Source organism: Haemorhous mexicanus, chromosome 2, assembly GCF_027477595.1.
Source record: "Haemorhous mexicanus isolate bHaeMex1 chromosome 2, bHaeMex1.pri, whole genome shotgun sequence".
NCBI classification, from domain to species: domain Eukaryota; kingdom Metazoa; phylum Chordata; class Aves; order Passeriformes; family Fringillidae; genus Haemorhous; species Haemorhous mexicanus.
The window spans coordinates 109,026,075-109,046,838 of record NC_082342.1 but is presented as its reverse complement, the minus strand read 5'-3'; the positions used below and the strand labels follow the sequence as shown (position 1 = coordinate 109,046,838).

Genomic DNA, 20,764 nt, shown 5'->3' with positions numbered 1-20,764 from the left:
CTTCTGCAGGAAACAAACAGGCTGTGCATGATCAGATGACGGAACAATGTGGAGTTTCACTGGGATAGCTGCACACCTGAGGACATTTTACTAAAAGGCCTAGCTAAACAAAATTGAAATTTCACTTACTCTTAGTTTTCTGTAATACCAGCATGTGATACAAAAGCAGTACATGAGAACCTGCTTCGAAGTATTTCAGGAAGAAAACATCTAGAGTTCAACAAAACATTTAGACACTTCAACTGATATTTCAAAGTACAGATTAAAGCTATTAAAATCAAATTGTGTTGTTAGTTCTGTTAACAGACCAAAAGTTTCTCTCTTTTCAATAATGAAGACATTAGAAAGTCTCAATAAGCCCAGGGTTTTATTATGAGCAGAACTTTCATTTAATAAAATAAAAAATGAAGAAATGGATTTAAATCACCTTCAGTTTCTTGTATCTCAATAAAATATTTATGAATATTTTAAGTTAGGGGATTTCAATAACAAAAACATTCACTTCATCTTACCTTTAACTACCTCTGCCACATCACAATTAGGATCAATACTTCCAATATGTTTGGGATGAGCAGGATTAATATCTCCACCAAACAGAAGTGCTAAAATAAAAAAGAAATGCTAGTAAATTATTTATTACCCTTGAGGCAGGCCAGAAAGTTGGAACCTGATGGTATCTGAGATTTACTGGATACTGCACCATTTTGTAAAAAGATACTCCAGCAAATTGCCAGAATCCTCATTTAAGATGACTACTTGTCTAACTGCTCATCTCCCCTCCCTTTCTTTATCTTCAGTTTTTACAGTCAAGACTAGTTAAAACAGAATTCATGATGTGGGAGGGTTAAGGCGAAAACCTACATTTCAAAGCAGATTATCAAAAACTGGATAAAATGAAAATGTAAAACACTCCATTCATACTGTTATGTCAGAACAGAAGCACTCACAATGAAAACATTACAGTAAAAAGGACTGTGGAACTGTAAGGCATCATTAGAAGCCTTTTACATTCACCTAAGCTGCAATTTCACAGCTGGCACAGAGGTCTCACTCACTCGACTTTCTCCCCAGAGAAGTATGATCCCCACTCCCTCTTTGCACATGGGTCTGGTACCCACCAGACCCTTCACCAAGAGTTTAAAGAAAACTCCCAAAGAAGTAGAAAGGCTTTGTACTTTATTTCAGGAGTGATTTTATGCCATTTTAGCAAGTTAGAGAGCTCCAACATGAAGCAGGTGCAGCATAAGGTGAACAAATGTCTAGCTCTGAAAGCTTTTCCTACCCTGGGCACAGCAAGCTCACACACTGGGCACCGTGTCCTGCAGAACAGTTCTGGAGGAAACAGTCTGCCAGGAATGTAGGAAAAGAAATGCAAACCATGCAAAAACCTGGATTTGCATTCTGCTTTCCAATTATCTTTTTCTTCAGTGTTTCAAGATGAGTATTTGCCATCACTGATAGATCACTAGCACTGCTAACACAGAGACATTATACAAGGTTAACCAAACTTTAAGCATCTACAAGCAGTTTTAAGCTTCAAACAATTAAAGAGGAGGATCCATAGGAAAAGCTAGTTCAGTTCAATGAATCAAGTTTAATATTTTAGGATTACTGCAAATTACAATAGCACTCAGCCCAAGAATTATATTAGGACAATGTTTGTAGTCTATTGTTAGAACTCTTATTTGAAAGCCTTTTAACTTGGTTTTACATCTGTCACTTCTCTGCCCAGGTGCAAGTAAAGAAAAATCTGTAGATTTATCTCATTTTCTGTGCTTTGCCACATTCAAGTTATCTGTACACACAGCAAGGCATTTGTTAGTCACATGAAAGGTTACTGCAAAGACACAAAACTTGTAATAAAACACCTCATACTCCAGCATCTGCATCATCTGCAGCATACAACAATTTCTAAGAGCTCAGAAAAGCAAAACACTGAGCAGAGAATGAAGCTCTAGAGCTAAAAGGCACAAGACACACTAAAGCAGATCAGAAGACTGTCCTTAACTTTACACAGATCACTTTCTGCATGGTTGCACATACTGGTTAATAGGAGCTGTGCAAGTAACTCCCTTCTCTCTGTAATACGAATATAAAAAAGTGAGTTTGTTAGTAACAACAAATGAAACAGAACCTAATGACAAAGGATGACTAATTCCAGCATTTATCCATAAATAGGAAATAGGAGGTAAGGGAAGACAAGAGATGTAATTCAAAACTTCTGTTAGAAATACTCAACCTCTTTAGAAGGCAAGAAAGTCTAGATAACTTGCTGGAAAAAACAGTATGTATAGTACCTAACCTATTCAAAATTTACAGCACCTTTGCATTTAATTATGAAATAAATATAAGCTCTACAAACTATGTTGAAAGCTTTGTGAGCAGGAAGATACAGATACATAAAGTATTTCTGGGTAGTAGTAGAGTATCACTCCACAAACCACCTCAGCCAGTAAGACTACAAAGCAACAGCCACACTAACAAAGACTGACAACTCCAAAAGAAAGCACACTGGTGTTTTGGATTCCCTTCTGATCATTGCAAAGTACCAAATGAACCAGTTGCCAGTATCTCTTTTGCCACAATTAGCACAGAATAGTCATGAGTAAGGAAAAAAAAAACCAAAACAAAGCTTCATCTTCAGGTTTACAAGCAATAACTCAGTTTCCAAGGAAGAGAAAAGCAATTACTTACTGTGTTGGTTAATAAGCATACGGAAAGAGATGCGGTTGGTGTAGAATCTATCTAGAAAATACTGGATGTTACTGCTAACAAATGGATCAAAGCCATATTTTTCCTTGTATTCAATCACCCCTTGTGCCATGGTTGGAACCACATCATTGTGTCTGTTCCTGACTTTAATTAAAACATCTAAAAAGCTGGAGGAAACAAAATTAGAAACAAATTGTTAGAAATAAAATTAAACTCAACAACAGCATAAACATATTATCTGTTCACTATGCCTCCCAGTCAGTAACAAAAATCAGAGGGAAAATACAAAAATATAGTACCTAAACAAGTCTATTTAAAAAGAAGTATTTGATCAACCTCTCACTCACAAGACCTGTGAAGCATCTAGAGCCCCAAATAAAGTTATTTCTCCCACAAATATTCCTTGAAATTAAATCAATCTCTCTTCAACACTGATGATAAACAGTTTCTCTTTCACCACAATCATATGCACTACAGTAACTGCCACGCCCTGCAACTCCTAACAGTAGCTGAGAGACTGGAAAGGAAGCTCAGGGAACAAAAAAAACCTGACCCCCTCCTTTATGATTTCCTTAGAAAAATTTGTGGTTTCTTCCCAACACCTCAACCCATGCAGTGAATTTTGAATGCCTTTCCTTCACCTGGCATCCCTTGGGCTAAGTTAGAATTTCAGGACAGGTATTTGCGTGACTCGTGTTCAGTTTCCTCTGCCACCACTGGATGGCAGAGCAAATACAACGGAGCTCTCGTCCGGAGCTCGGCAACTTTTAGGTAACACTCCCACCGCTTTTAACAAGCATTTCCTTTGAAACAGCTTGAAGGATTTCTGTTTCTCCTGCCAAGACTGCTCAGCACCTATGATGTTCAATGTGCTCATTCTTTTTCCCTCCATATGCAAACCCATCCATACTTGAAATATCAATTATTAATAGCTTTCTAAAGAGGAAACATGGAAAATCAGTACTACTTAATTCTACTACATTCTCCAATATTAAATCAATGTTAACACCACAATGTTTACATAATGCTGTTATAGAAAGTACAAATGGTGAAATGTAGCTTTCCAAAGAAAGCAGAGCTGGAACACTTATTCAACTATGCCTGCATCTGCAACTCTGCAGATCCTTTTCCAAAAAGCATCAACAGAACATTCTTTGTAGATTTATAACAAATTCTGAAAATAAATTATTAATTATTTTTAACAGAAGTAGAATATACACTAGCTAATGAAAGAATCACAGAAATCATTGAAAGGTCATCTAGTCCAATCCCCCTGCAAATGAGCAAGGGAAAGAATAAAGACCACAAAAAGTAAAAAAGACCAGCCATTGGTCACTACACATAAATAAGATGTTTTCTTCCTTTTCAGCACCACTTAGTCAAGACAGTAATTTTTTTATACCATTCTTAACAAGTGATACACTTTAAAAATAATTTCTCCCACTCTACACAGCCAGCTGCAAAGGAATGTAGGACCCCTTTTTACTAGTTTTTCCTGATCCTAAGTCTAGCTACCAGTTTTTGCCTGTGTGTTAACAAACAGTTCAGCAGTCTTTCAACACTACTCTGTTGCATAAAAAAGGGAAGTTTTAACTGCCTAATTCCCTATTCTAAATACTATCACAGTATAGAATGACTGTTCTCTTACTCACCAGTCTTGCTGACTGGGCAGTTTAGAATATTTAATGCTTAAAAGGTTTATAGAACTTATGTGTTTATTGAGTGTTGACTCTATGGGATCTGTTGCCTCTGAGAGGTGATGTCAGAGCCTGGTGCCTGGCTGTACTTGTGCTGCTTCTCCGTTTCTGAGCAACAAGGCCCTCGCAAAGAGCAGAGCTGGAAGCAATGTTTACAGTCACATCTGAAAGAGAACTGACAACACTCTCTCCTAACTGTTGTTTGCTCTGCTATTTGTTTTTAAATACCTCCACTATCCAAAATATATAGCTGATGCCAAGAGGGCAAATTGTTCACTGATATCCCACTACAAAAGTGCTTAAATGCACAGAGCATGCCAAAGGGCAAAGGACTTAGGTTTATCTGCTGCAGACCAGCAAAATCATAGCTGAAGCTTAGTCAGAATAAAACTAAATATATAATAAAGGAATGCCTGATTATTGCACTGATAAACCTCCTGTTCCATCTTCCCAGATAACTCAGTTCACTCGTGTTTCTATTAAGCAGATGCTTTTAAAGGAGCAAACACAAGAGGAATACAGGCAAATTTCAAAGTAGCAGAGCAGAAATCAGAATATACCTCCTTAATCTTAACACTCATTCATTACAGTCCCTCTACCTGCTACAACCCCAAAAGTCACAAAGCTTTTATTGTACTCAAACTGTAGGACACAATATCAAGGAATTTTTAAACTGTTTATGGGATTAACTAGGAATACTCCAGAAGAGCTCTGAAATTTTTTTACCAATTACGTTTTTTGTCCACAATTCTGTGTATTTTCAAAACCACAAATAATAAATAATGCAGTTGGTTTGACAAATGAGAAATTATTAATAAGAAGCTGCTTTAGTTAAGTGAGCTTCAGTGGTTTCTGCATTAACAAAAGAATACTTAAGGCATTACCACAGGTGTTAAATAAATGAAGGCTAAAACACTCTGCAAATACAAGAAATAACCTGTGTTGTGACATTAATTAATTAACTTCCTAATAAGCTGTATATATTATTCTGTTTTGATCCATCATTACAGTACAAGAAAACAACCTTAAAGTCAATATAAAGACAAAGGGAATTTTTTTTAGTGTCTCTTATGGATAACATTACCTGAAAGATGAAAAGCACAAAAGTGATGAGTAGAGTAAAACCCTTTTAAATGCAACAAATGCAATGGTGTGAGGTTTTTCTCAATGGCTGCTCTTTTTGAATCAGTGCTAACTGGCAGCTGAATATCACAAGAAAGAGAGGTAAAAGTTCACACTCTGAAAGATTTCTCTACTAGAAAGTATATCTACTTCCAAAGTTCAAAACTAATTAAAATAGCATTTCACTTTACATAAAAGTAACAAAACTGCACCTTCTTAATCAGATGTACTCCAATATTTACTTAGCTCAAACTGCTTACTGAGCCACTATTTTAACTGCAACGCTGCAGAAAGGAAGGTTCTTGTTTACCAAGTTCCATGTGCATGTTATCTCAGACATGCTGGCAGCTGACAGCCTCAGGGGCTGCCAGCTCCAAGACACTCCCCCACACACCCTCCCTTGAGAGGGCCACAAAGAGAAAAACCAGCAGAGAAACTCAGGGGTGTAGAGGCTGCACTAAGTGTCCTTTGAGAGCACATGTGAACAGCATTTTTTTACAAACCCTTCAATTTTTGAAACACAGCTTAAAGCTCTGTGTGTTTACTGGATAGTGACATCTTGGAAAATTTCCAACACTTCTGCCTGCTTGCACCCTTCACCAAGCATGGACACCTTATCTTGGGGCTCCTGTTATCACACTGTTTGGCAGAACTGCAGAAGAACTTCCACCTGACCCCTCTACAGCTAAAAAAGATATTTGTGTTATCAAAAAGGTAAAAGTAACCTACCATTTTACAAATGCCCTTACTACTGACAGTGACAGGAATGTGGCAACGCTGCAGTGAGGCTTCATAAGGTCTGCTAACCAACAGAAGGCAACAGAGAAACTGAAACACTTCTGAAATGCTTCATTAGAACAATGCTGATGGAAAAAAATCTCTTCAAAGCATTTTGTCCAACATTCACAAAAAGGTAAAACTCATGAACATCCATCTGCCCAATTCATACACTAGGAGCAGAGAGAATTTGGACCACTCTGAAAATCAGGTTTAGTTTAGTCTCTGCACCAACTCCTACAACCACTCACCCTCTCCACTGCAGGGGCACTGCTGCCTTTGTTGGCTACACACTAACATTTTAGGGAGCACAGAGCTCAAAGTGGGCTATTCTTCCACTACATCCATTTCCCAATTCACTTCACTGTGTGGCCTCACATGCTGCTGTGCCAGTACATGGATGACATCTATAATACCATAACATTATAATACAGAAAATTATTTCCCCAGAGACAGCCCAAACTCAGGATACCACAATAGGCTCCCCAGACAAGCAGCGATAAAACCACAAATAGTCAGGGGACAGTTTTCTGTTTAACTGATACAAGCATTGCACCATTTTAGAAAACAGCAATTGAAGAACTACTGCCAACATTGATAGAACACATCTGTGGATATCCAACCTCCTTGAAAGATCAGTTTAGCTCCCCTTCTCTCCTCCGCTACTGTTACCCAGAACAGAAACTGAAGTCCACCTCAGCTGACAGAAAGTCCAACAAGGCACTCTTTAATTTCTAAAAATCAACTGCCCTGTTATTCTTCATGGTTTCTGAGTGTCTGAGGCGGACAGGCATGGACCATGTTCAACTCCAAACAGAAGGTGCTGGGATGGTACTGGAACAAAGGCACTTCCACGCGGGCAAGACTCACATCCTGTGACACTAGTTAAGGGAGAAGGGATGGGGGCCATCATGAAATGCCTAAATCACCTGATATCCTTGGACAAGGATGGGCATTCAGTGACCAAAGGATGCAAGGCTGGGTCTTCTGTACTATGAGCCATAAACCCTGTAACATTAACATGTAAAATGTGCTGCTCCAGAGCATGCTCCACACAGGAACAGCACAGTGGAAAGGAGCCAAGAGATGAAGCTTCTCCAAGCCCTCGTAGACTGCTCTTGGCAAGGTACTCAGAGACACCCAGCAGCTATTGCCTGCAAAAAGGGTTTTGGTCCAAACTTAAAATCTTCCAGGTTTTTCTTTAAGCAAATCAATCTGGTTAAAGAAAAGAACTATTTCTATTTATGCATCCCTAAAGACACTTAAAGTCCTAGATAAAGGCTCAAATTCCACATGTAATGATACGTGCAATCAGAAGAGAACAGAAAACTTTTATGCAAACTGAATTTAACTCAGAAATGTGGGGGTTTTTCCCAGTGAAAAGCAGAATACTGATACTTTCTGACCACAAGACATGAAATTAGGAGAAGGCTTGATAGCAGCAATGTGGAATTCTGTCACAGCAGTTGTGAAACTTTTTAGATTTATCTGTGTTATCATAAGATAAATATGAACATAGTTAAGAGCATTTTTGAAAGACATAGTTTGTAAAGAATATTTTAAAAAATCTAATTACAGCTCAATATGCAATTAAGTGGCATAGCCTGCAGTAAGTTAGGAATAGATGACATCTCAGAGCAGGAAAGTAAATCTGACTTTCTAATCTTAGATGGTCTATCCAACACTGCCAAAAAGAACAAATCTGCTCTTGAACCAGATAATACAGTTTTAATGTCTTTTCAAAGGTCAGATGCGGTAGAGAAGACAGGTCTTACTGTCAAAGGCCCTAGCTGAACTTCGCCTCAATAAGTAGCGATAAATTCCATGCATCCTTATTTTATGTACTTAATTACACAGAATACAATAAGTGCAAGATTTCAAAGCTTTTAACAAACAGTTATCCTGAATGATATTGATATTTGCTTCATTATGAAATATTTGTTCTCATGCTCATTTAGAGCACCGCAAACAATATTTGCAGTTGCCATGAAACAGTATCAAGAATGCCATATCCATATGGCAGAATCAGATAAATGATGTGTTAATTATGAGACTCCAGATCTCCAAGAGAACTACTCATTAGCCTTTATTTATTATACTGTGATCTACCATGAACCTCTGAAGTTCATAAAAAGCTGTAATTCAGCTACCTAAATACTGAAAGATGGTTTCAGAAGTTACAAAACCACCTTGCCTCAACCCAGACATCCTGGACATTACAGGCTTAAAAGGATCTGTGTTACATTTGCCAAGCTCACTCAGGTGTTTAGGACAGCTCATGCCATCTGAAAGGGCGACAGACACCTAAGTTTTGGCAACTTAACCCCATAAAGGAAAGCCTGCTGATAAACTAGTCACAAACAGAAATTTTTGTGTCACCAGCAAACATGCTGATGATGTAAATACAGAGTCACAAAATCTGACAGCTAGAGGTGGTTGAAAAATTGATTTGATTTATCCTCTAAAGAATAAGCACACCTAGAATGTCACTAAATCTATCTAATCTATTTATAAAAGCTTTTTAAATGGATGCTCTACAGCCTTCAGTCTGTTCTCATTAATATTACAATCTTTACTTTTTGCCCTGCACACATTCTCAACTTTAATAAAAAACAGACATTTTTTAATGCTCCAGTTCTTCGGTTAGAACAACCAAAAAAATTTTCCTTTATTACAGTGACCTTAGTTTTTGGCACATGCAGACTTCCAGTGTCTCCAGTATCTTTTTTTGCCAGTCTAGACAAATGCCTTCAGCATTATTCAGAGGTGGAACTATCCAAGTCTCTAAATCTTGTTCCCTTCACATCTACTGCCCATGAGTGTTTTAATTTCTTAAAAGGCAGTACCCAGAACTTCAGGCAGCATTCCAGCACAGTACTCACTCTGAGTAAATGGTTACTTTCCCCTTGTTCAATAGCATTACAATTCAGTCAGTCTTTAATCCATATGGTTCCTTCTACAGCTCTGCCACGCAGGGAACTTGATACTCCTGCACTTGAGCTTCTCCTACATGTATTGGTTGAAACACAAAAGCTAAAGTGTCAAGATCTCAGATAACATGCTCACAACCAAAAGTGCACAACATTTGAAATGCAGCACCTCCCAAAGCCCTTATTTAACCTAATGTAACAACACAATGTGTGTATATGAAGTTTGCTGAAGGCAAAACACCATTTTTGCACAACACAAGCTCCATGGTACACAAACAGAGCAAGGCATTTGATGAAACTCTCTTTAAAGTACTGCTTGAACATGCAGGATTTCAGAGCTTAAAAAGAAATCTGAAAGACAAACTACCCTAAGAGAGGAATTTTGTTCCATTCCCTAATTAATGGAACAAAATCCTGCAAGAAGTAATAACCTGAAACAAAGTCGACTGCTATGGGTACAGGGTAACAACAGATCCTAGTGTTGGGGGGGGGGGTGTGTGTGTGTGTGTGTGTGTGTGTGTGTGTTTTTAGTTGTTTTGTTTTCAAGTCTCTGATGCATATGTTGCACCTGCTGTTCTCACATGTGGGGTTCTTCTCTGTTTCATGCATACACATTTCCTAGAAACATTCTAATGGCAATTTCAATGTGATTTTGTTGATAATGAAAATTGGCTAAGTTTTCCTTTCTTTTCAAGTAATGCTATTCAGTGAGGTAGGTGAACACCACTACTTGAAGTCCATTAAAAAAGCTTTTAGATAAAAACAATGACTGACACATTAGAATGCTTTCAAACTGGGGAAAAAAATAAATCAAACTATTAATGTATTAACATACTTTATATACCATAGAGCACTAAGCTCAATATATACTAAAACGACACTTTAGTCTTAAGTATTTGATAAGCAAGTATAGTCTCACATCATGTTGTTTTCTCAATACAGTCTTGAAGGAAGCATTTCATGCCATTTCTTAAACTACAAGTCTGCATAAACAGAAAATATACTGTTCAAAAGCACTTAGATACCTACATTCTACTCCAGATTACAATTTTAGCTTTTGCCATACACATTCTAACTTACAAATACGGTAACTGTTTTCTTAGAGTACAAAACCACTTGGTATTTGAGACAGATTATCTGAAAATGAACTGTTAGAAAAAGTAAGTTACTCACTCATCCAGAACATGAGGATCCTCAGGACTTTTATTTTCATATTCTAAAAGCTCAAGGAAACTCTGCATGTACCTGAAATAAGCAAAAAATTATAAAAAGAGAATTAAAATACTTCAACATAAAATACTTTTAAATGTCTTTAGTTTTAAGACTATAGGGTCACATAAAAGTAATAGATGCACAGTACACAGTTCTCTTCAAAGACTAAGTGGGATGCTGCAACAAAGGGAAAGAAAGCAAATACAATATATTATATTAAGTTTAAAAGTATTACTTATGACCTTACAGTCTGCAATTCAGGAAAATGGTATATAAATGAAACTGAAGTCAACAGGAGCAAAACCTCTCTAAAGGTACATCTGTAATTTCAGGTAGTTTGTCCCTGTGGTTTGGTTTTTCTGCTCATCTACTCTGTACTGATGTTAGTTTTTTCCCATATTCCTCAGACAGCAATCCAAGTTTTCTTTCAAAAGAAAGCTCAGGGGAACACTCCCCAAAAGGCACAATAACAGGACCGCACCAAGCTGGTCCTACCAGAGTTCTCCAGGAGAGCACACCCATTCACACACTCCCACAGCTCCTCCATGTGACACAACCCTTGGTTTCATAAAAACCCCTCTTACACAACACAGCTCTCTCCTGCTCAGACATTTGGTTCACAGAAGATTAACTGAGGCTTAGAGCCCCAGAGGTACCATAGAGGACCCAAACCAGAAGCCCTCAACATGAACTGCTCTGTAGGACACTGGCCACCACCAGTACAAATTCTGCCACTCGCACACAGCGCTGTGCCTCAGGGCCAGCTATTGCCTCTGGAGCGGACACACATTCAGGACCACAGAACCAGGACCTGTTTCCTGAGGTAAAAATCACACAAGGAATCAATCACACACATAAAAGGGAAGGTTTCAACGTTACTCCTTTCACTCCTGGTTAAGCACTGCCACTCAAACTACACTATCAACACTAATCAGATGTTAATCACATGTGCGTGTCAACAGCTCCAACTCCCATCAGAGGTGAAATAGAAGAAAAACCAAACAAACCTTTCTTGCACATGAAAACGACTAATTGAAAGGTCTAAACAGCTGAAGCTAACACAAGAGAGAAAAGATAACCACAGAGCCTACACAAGGAAAAAGCAAAACACATAACCAAGCCTCTCCTTTTTCAGTAGCAGCTACCCAGTAGACTAGGTCAGCAATAACCTATGCATTAGCTCTTTTGGTAGCAGTTCTATGTTAAGACCAGCTTAATAAGGCTATGAAACTTCATCCTGCATCTTCAAGCTACAGTGAAACTTAGGACAGCACTGTTGTCTATGTGACTCCCTTCAGAACTACATACCACTTGGTCCACCCCCATTTCAAGCTTCAACCACAGGTCACTGTGACATTCCTCAGGGACAGTGACATTTTCACCATGTTCAGCACAGGAACACCAGCTCCTGTCCTTCAGTGCATTTGTGCCCTCCTGCAAACATCAAGAACCGTTATAGAAATCCCCCAAATATTTGTCACTTACAAGTAGGGCATGTAGCTCATACCTCTAGTAGTGCTCATTTTAAGAGATGTTATTTTATGCTGCAAAGAGATGGCACCAGTTTACAACCATCATACTCTGAACTTGGCTGATTCACATGCAACAATTAAATCATGATCATGCTCACTCAAAGAGGTACATGTTCTTCAACCCCCACTTGCCATCATATAATACTATCAAAGTCCTGTTTCTAAGACACCACCACACTTGAGAAGTAACACAAAGGTTGTTTTTAATACAGACCTCCTACCATAAATGTCAAACCACAGCAATCCTGTGCAGACACAAGGATAAAAAAGCAATGAAGGCTGCTGGTACTGAAGGTATCTGATACCTGATTTTTGTACTGTGTGGATTTGACTGGTTGCCTGCCATTACTGGAGAAATTATGGAAACAGGCAATGCTTTTCCTTTAGAATTCTCTCCTTCTGATTCTAAAGTAAAGGAAATAGCACTTTAGAAGTCAAGTTCATTAGCAAAAGCACGGTATCCAGCAAGTTAGGTCAGAGAAAAGGTGCACTTCAAACCAAAGTTGCTCAAATTTAAGTCTGAATAGAAACTCAGAGGTGCAAATGCTGAACACATTTTTCTTTTATAAAGGTGTAATTTCCAATTTGTACACCACATTCAGTCCCCCACTCCCTGTCTCCCAAAAAGCTCAAAATTAGAAATTAAGAAAACATATGTTTAAAAGGAAATTCGTAACTTTGTTATTAATGACCACCACGACCTTTACACTCTGAGGACAGGTGAGCAGCCAGCAACACAGTCCATTCCTGTAAAAGTGTGTGTGAAAAAGTTATTCCCTTTTCATATCATCCATCTACTTCCTTGCATTTTGTTTTAATTAGAATTGCAGGTGCAGAGAGGGATAAATGAAGATGTAACCACAAGATTTGTAAAGCAATGAAAAGCAAGACCTTGTGATGTTTAAACATAATTCACGCAAAATTACCAGCCAGAAAGAACAAAAAAGTACCAGAATAATTCATGAATTACTGTATAATTAATAAATCAATACAACTACAGAGAATACAAATCTAAAAAAAAATTCCAGCATATACGAGAAAAGAGAATGTCAGTTATATTTTGCTAAATTTGGTGAGTCATCAAAAGCAGAAATCAAAGTCCGTGCCCTTCAAACATATTGTCTTTCCGGTGTTTAATTTTTTATCACAATACACTACAATTCACTGGGCAAGCTCTTTGGTTTCAAGCACCCTTTACCTTGTTCTTCTGCTAATTACTGCCACGTAGATTGAATTCTTGTTAGTCTGCCAAATGCAATAATTTTAGAATGGCACATTTCATACATGAAAGCACTGCAAAAGCCCATAATGTCAGCTCTGGGTTTTCTTTTCTCAAAAAAATCATGCAAGATACTTCTGCTTTTTTCCTGACGCGTATTTCACTAAGATTTTCCTTTACAATCATTTTAGTACCAAAGCACTAAAATGATAAAGCAAATCTCCATGGTAACACAATCTTGCTAGCATAGTCTCAATGTAGAAAATAGAAAAAAAACAATTATTAATCCCCAAACTCTACATATTCCTCTAATGGGTCTTTCCCAAGAGAGAAATGGAAATTTATAGCATTTTCTACGGAAAAGCACTAGAAAAAAATTGTGAAATTTATCCAGGGCTAAATAAAATGTGAATTTTACATATAACTTAGTAATATACTGTGCAACCTTCACACTTACTTTTGATATTTTATAAGCTCTAACGTTATCCATTTTTAGGTTTTATTGTAACTATTTTCCCTCATCACATTAGTGACCATATCCTTTATTAAACAACTCTGCTATACGTTCAATATCCTACCTGCACTTTAGCTACAGTGCCCTCTCAAAGCTGGCCAAAAACAAGCCCACTTCTTTGGATCAAGCAAGCTGCCCACTGATTTTGAAAAGCTGAAAACAAGGCACTGATTGTGTTGATCTGTCTGCTGTTTGGAATCACTGCAGCTCACAACCAGAACATATTAACTGGGTTTCAGTCTTGAGTCACTTTATTCCTTCCCTACTCCTTGCAAAAGATACACACAAATTAAGCTATCAACTCAAACTGGGACAGAGCTGATGTTTTACCTTGACTGAAATGCAAAACTGTTATTTTTGTTTGTTCAGAGTTCACTCTCTGGATAATGTCAGCTTTATTCAGGAAAGCGTAGCTGAGCAGTACAAAAGGAAGGAGAGGGGTCTTGCCTCTCCTCAGGGCTGTACATATCAGGCTGAGGAGCCCAGAAATGAAGGAGAAAAAACCAACAGAGCACCTTTCCCAAGAGGAATCAAGCAATCAGTTATAAAATCAGATAGGCAGAGAAGCACAGGAAGCAAAGTGCCTCCAGCATGGCCATGGAGATTTATGGGAAAAGGAGAGAACAGGCCTTGCCTGCAGCAGGGAGCAGCAAAGCCAGGCTGCCTCCCAAGGGAGCCACAAGGGTGAGAAAACTGATGCAACCCAGAATGTTTGATGGCTGGAAGCAGAGAGGATTGATGGAAAAGGATCCATGCTGCACTGTAGGCAGGGCTGATTTCTTATTCCTCTATTTACAGAGCACTTTAATGTAAAAATCAAATAAAACCCATATTAAAGATTAGGACCTTTTTGTATTAATTTTTGGCATGCTGGCATTAATGATAGATTGCAAATTCAAATGTTAAACCTCCGGCTAATTTGGAGTCTCACCAAAAGCAAATAAAACCATACATTTTCTAGTGCAAAACTGCAGCAAAAATGAAACAAACATGCTTGTGACTAGATAAATTACTGAATATTAGCAAATAAATATATTAAAGTGAGTAAGGAATTAAATGTCTTTCTAACTTGTGGCAAATGTCCAATAGATTTTTGCTTGCCTGTTAGTGAACTGCCAAGCTTTCTGAACCTATGGCATAGCTAAACAAAGGACTGAAATCTGACCCTCAAAAAAATATTTTCTTGAAGTAGTTTTGAACTGCATTAAGAAGAGGTTTTTTTATTTTACAAACTCACAAAACAGCTGAACAACTAAATTTATATTTATTTATTCTACTACATAACATTCAAGAATCTCACTCTGACAGTACCTCTAAACTATAAATGTGTTTCAAAACCTGCTATCAACACAGCTATATAAGACCCAAGGTCATTCACACTGAAGTTAATAAAACCTTTGGTTTGGTCTTTTTAAAACATAAATTTTAAAGTAATTTTGCCCAAGGTTTATCATCAGGACTTACAAACTACAGGTAAATGTTTATTTAAGCAATTTAAAACCTCTGAACAGAAAAATAAGAACTAAGCTTTTTAAGTCCACACCTATAATCAGGGGAAAAATGCTACAATTACTTTTATTATTTTTGACATAAGATGATAAAAATATTCTCATATAATCTCAATGAAGATACTCCTTTCCACAAAAACTCTTAGTTAACCATAGATCACAATCAGAAGAAAATTACAGAAAACACTTTGATTTCAAACTTCCATTTTTGGGCTTGAAGTCCATTCCAACCTCTTCAGCACATTACAGTCTGGTCTTTTAGCCTGTCCAATGGACAACTACTGGTCTGCAGCTGTGGTAGTGCAAATCACATTGTCATATAAAACACGCTGCTGCTTTTTCTCATTTGGCGTTTTGGGTTTTTTCCTTTTTTTTTTTTTTTTTTAAATCAGTAGTTATTTATTGTGGCCATAAAAATCATCAAGAGTCCTCAAATCTCTTCAACAAAAATTCTGAAGGGGGCCTCCCCTCTGAACACCCATTCAGTTCCTTTGCCACAGGGATCCAAATGTTGCCTAGCTCTGTATAGGCAGGGCAGAAGCACAAGCCACAGCACTGACATTTGGACTAGAAGTATTATGCTACAGTCACTACAGAAAAATTATTTCCTTTTCTTCATTCACCTATTTGTCCACATTTCATTAAAGACAGGTTTACAAGTCAACCAGATTAGAAAAGCCTAGAAGGCCTGTATATTATCTACTCTTTTCTACAAGCATAACAACTTCCTGTGACATCACAGGAAGAGACAGACAAGCCTTCAAACCTTGCAAGCTGCCACCTAACCACAAAGTGATTGTGTGGCTTCACAGCACTTACACTCACTTGAAACACTTCATCACTGTACTTGAAGTGGTCATCAAGACATCCACTGTTACCTTGCAAAGACAAACACAACACCACATATCCTCATTTATATTTTCTATGTCTGAAGCTTGATGCATAGGAGACCCAAGCCAGCAGTCAACATCCAGTCAGCACAGAAGCTCTTGGCTCAAGGGCTATGACTGAATTTAACACAAGCCTACAACATTAGCAGCTTTTACTGTTAAATAAGCTGCTACTCCCAAAGAGACTCCTGCAAAAATATTTTTACAAAAAGTATTTAGAAAATATTAACAGGTAAATGAACAATAAATACCTCATGAACAGCGATTTTTTTGTGCTTATACACCCAAGGCAGCAGTCTCTAAATCTCACCAAACATGCAATTAGGCTAGAAATTAATTACTGTGAAAAAGATGGCAGGACTTTCAATCACTTTAGATCCACGCTAGTTATTTCAATGGAGAATGCTGTTTACTAGATGACACCAGATTTTTGACTCATTCCATAACCTCCACTGAACACCAGGTTGTTTTTCAAGATTTAGCAGCGAGAAAAACAGATGAGGTTTTAAATTTCTCTCAGTATTTTTGACAAAGGAAGAATAAGGAGAAAGAGCAGCTATTTCAAGAAGCCATGAGTGCAAAACAGTAAGGAATGTTTAAAAAGCTTGTTCTTGGAAGTTATGGACTCATTTTAATTACCTGGGAGACAACAGTATGTTTTTACTAACTTTCAAGACTAACTTACAAATCCTTAGCTAGGATCAAGATTAGTATATAGTCAACATTAGAAGAAAATGAAACTTCATTTGACAAGACACACTATAAACAATTCAAGGCAGAAAACTGATTCAGAAGAATTCAATGATTCTCTGTTGCAAGCAGAACAATACATACAGTGTTAGTTTTACAATAACTTTGCAATCCATTTTTTTTTTTAAACTTACCAACTCTGTACCAGTCCAACTGAAGGCCTGTTCAGTAAATTATCAGGCAGCAAATTGACTTCCCTCATGGTGTTCGCCAGTCGCACAGGAAGCTCCTTCCGCAGGAACATGTACGAAGTCTTCTCGCAGGCATTGTCACGACCTGTCAGAAGGAAGGAAAAACATTGCAGCAGGTCAAATTTTAGACTTCCTAGTGTTAGAAGCTTTTAAAAAAAAAAACACTTGTGAAAATAAGAAGTAAGCAATTTCTTTAAGCAATTTCAGTACTCACCTTTACTTTCTTCTCACTCATGAGACACATGCTATACTTCTACCTTCCTAGAGCTTAACCCTTTTTGTCTGACATTCTTCCATATTTCACATCATCTCATTTTCTCTCCCAAAAACAAAATCTCTCATCACAGAACTAAAATGCATCAAATATCAAATACTTGATATTACCTGGAAGTAAGACACCAAAATACTAGCTTTTATATTAAAGTGAGCTTTTAAAAAGTAAATGCTGCACACCTAAGAGAGGGTAAGGAGTGCAAACAAAAGGACAAAACAATGACAACAGTTTGCTGACGTTTCATACCACAAGTTCTTCAACCTTTAGTACTTTAACATTTGAGCAGCACCTTGTGAGAGCAGCACAGGCCATCATCCCTCCTAGGACTGGCCTGTAAATTATCACTAGAGACCTGGAAGGAAAGTCCAGGGCTTATCACCACACTCTCATTTGGAAAGGCCTCAGCTAAGATTATCTTTAACTTTCACTTTCAAAACACATTTCTATCAAGGCTAGTATTTTGAAAATAAAACATACAAAAAATCCCAACCATACAGTCAGAAAGCAAATAAATGGATCCAGCAAAATAGCAATAGCTTCCTGCAGACCTAGTGGTAACAGCATTCATTCTCTGAAGCCATCCGATACAAATTGAAAGACTGACGTGACTTAGAGTAATCTTAAACTAAAGCAGTTACTAAGGATACCACAAATATTTAAAAGCACAAGATATTATGTCACTTGCCCAAGAAGTTTAGATGGAAGATCAAACTCTACTTAACATAGTTTTTTGTGTTTTGCATCCTTTAACAAGTGGACAAAGTCCTATCATAACTAATCTCTAAAGAATCCAGGCAAATTAATTTTTTTTAAGTCCATGTTTTACTTGTAATGAACAGCCAGGATTCTGCTTTCATCTAGAAAGAGAGCAAAGGTCTTTTGTGATGATAACCAATTCAACCATCTGCAAAATTTCTGAGTGAAGGCATAATGTGAGAGCTATAAATTACGTTCAAGCAAACCAGAAAGTGTTAAAAGCACTGCTAGGCACATAATCACTGAGATTTACAATTTGCAAGATTCAAGTACAATGCAACCAGCACAATCAAGGAGATACTTTTTAAGACAGTCCCATTATAATCACAGAGTTTTCACCTTCTTTGCATGGGTAGCATGCATTGATGGATTAGTTCCCAAACCCTAACATTACCTTGAGGAATATGCGGGAAGGATTAGGATTTCCCTTTTTTCCTTGCTCATTTAGGTATCATCAATCTGGGACTCATTAAATTCTGATAGTGCTACCAATTCCATTATAGTTCTTCCAGTAAACATTTGGACCTGTTTTACTTGCTCCCATTTTCACACCTCAATTACAAATACAAGCATCCTGTCAAAATTAGACAAAGGAAACAAGACATTACCTTGTTTTCTGTGAAGCACAATAATGACTTCAGAGTTCAATCTGTCAAGTAAATTAGATACCAATTCACCTATAACAGAGGACAGACACTTGTTTGTTCACAAGTCGCTGTATAGAGCAGGTTTTTAAAGACTGAGGCTGGACAGCAGGAAAGACTCTGACTCAGCTCAGCCTAAACCTTCTGAGCAGGAAAACCCCTCAGGACAAAGACAACAACTGCTTCTTCCCAAGAGTGACTGAGAGCAAGTGCAGTGATTCTCCAGGTGATAAAAAGCAAAATGAACGAAAGACAGCCCGTGTAGAAAATTAGAAAATTATGAACAAGAACCCACAGCTCAGGGGTTTGCGCAATGCAAACAAAAGCTGCTACAGGCAAGCACAACTGGCTGGAGACACCCACATCCTCTCTTCCCACGTGCAAGGGCACATCTCTATTGAACCTGTCTCTTTTTAAAGAGCTGCCTTGCCCTGTTGTACAGTTACATTTTAGGTACAGAGCCCTTTGGGGTCCCTTTGCATGTTCAGTGCAGGAAGAGGAAAGGAACCTCTGGTTTTTAAGACTTCCCTGCTTACAAGCTTACTTCAGCATAAGTTCAGCTCATCTGTTTGGTTTGGAGCACATGGTCCTTGTATCAGCTCCTTAGCTGCTCTCAGTTTACCTGACAGCCTCCACAGAGTTGCTTTAGCATTTAGCAGCAGGTCAGTTACCTGCCTGCCAGACAGCAGGTGCATGGCCAGAGAAAATGGCTACACACCAGGAGTAATTAGTAATTAATAATTAGTATATTAGTAATTAGACATCCTCCAGCTTTCAAAGCAAAAGCAAATGGTGTCCTAACACTGCTCCTTGGCTGCTGTTCCTCACAGCAACACCTGTACAACCACTTCCATCAAAAGAAGGGACATCATGCTAAGTAAGAAAATCCCTCAGTCTGTATGTTAGGTATTTTCTTAATGTAATTTCTTATAAATTATATGATAGTTGCATGTATGATAAAGTAAGTCTAAGTTCTAAAAATATTTCCAGAAACAGCATGTTCATAAACTGCAATTAAACTTCTTCATGTCTAGCCATAGTCAGTTTAATTTTTTTTCAAAGGCTGGCTTTAATTTTGATCTAGTCATTCCATCTATTTTTCAAAATATACAGCAATCTTTCTTGATTTTGTTCTGACTCTAGCTGGGTCAATATACATTGCCAGCATTAGGCTTTTGTCTGAAACAGCACAGGCTAAAGCCAGTCTAAATCTATCAGTTTCAGTTCAAAGAAATTTGAAATCACTCCCTCAGGGTTAAAGTGCAAGTTAAGTTTGTGAATAATCCCTCCTTGATTTACACCTCAACAAGTTATTTAAGAACATAAATACATGAAACAATGACCCGCTTACCTTTGTATGAATTCAAATGGAAAAAGAAAAGTCATCCTATGCCCTACTGGAAACCACACTGCACTAGGCATCAAGGGCTGTATTTAGCTTTATTTCAAAAAATTTAAAGTCTTTAAAAGTATGCTTTTAAGAAACTGAAAATGGAAATACTAGAAGACTCAAAGTGAAACACTTCCTATCCACAAAGCCAAGAAGAAAGTCAAGCAAGGCATCTCATGATATATAGGGCTCAGCATTTTGCAGACACCACCACCATTTGCTTCTCACTGTCTCTAAAACAGCAATACTTGAGTACAATTGAACAATAATTCAGTTTTGTGGCTTCAAGTGGAATAACTGTGCAGACCAAAGTCAGGCATTGAAACAACTTTCTTTCAACAAGAATCACATTAAGACAACAAAAAGAACAAACTAGGCAGGATACAACCAATTTGTTACTGATCTGCTCTGGTGCAGGGAACAAAGCAATCCCGTATTATTCTTCCTGGTAGAAAATAACCCTATACAGTAATTAGGTTTTCTGTGGGATTAGGTGTTAATTCAGGGTCAAGAGGCCAGATTATCTGCAGATTTTTACTCTTAATGAAGTTACACTTTCAAGCTGATTAAAAAACTCCTAAGATCATACCTACAGTGTCTGCAGCTTAACCCAGAATTTGATCCAATGGAATAAAGGAAAAGCACT

The 20,764-nt window shown here is 37.7% G+C and overlaps 1 protein-coding gene across 2 annotated transcripts in view; it reads right to left on the bottom strand.

The window, feature by feature from the left end:
• PDK3 (pyruvate dehydrogenase kinase 3) overlaps positions 1 to 20,764 on the bottom strand; it is a 52,928-nt gene that overhangs the window by 17,164 nt on the left and 15,000 nt on the right. Inside the window, exons 2-6 of one of the 2 annotated variants that reach the window (XM_059839921.1) lie at positions 18,693 to 18,761; positions 16,998 to 17,139; positions 10,412 to 10,483; positions 2,695 to 2,879; positions 513 to 602 (exon numbers count right to left, since the gene is read on the bottom strand). In XM_059839921.1, coding sequence (XP_059695904.1) covers positions 513 to 602; positions 2,695 to 2,879; positions 10,412 to 10,483; positions 16,998 to 17,139; positions 18,693 to 18,761 — 558 coding nt within the window. The remainder of the gene's footprint in view (positions 1 to 512; positions 603 to 2,694; positions 2,880 to 10,411; positions 10,484 to 16,997; positions 17,140 to 18,692; positions 18,762 to 20,764) is intronic. The other variant, XM_059839923.1, reaches the window with a different exon arrangement.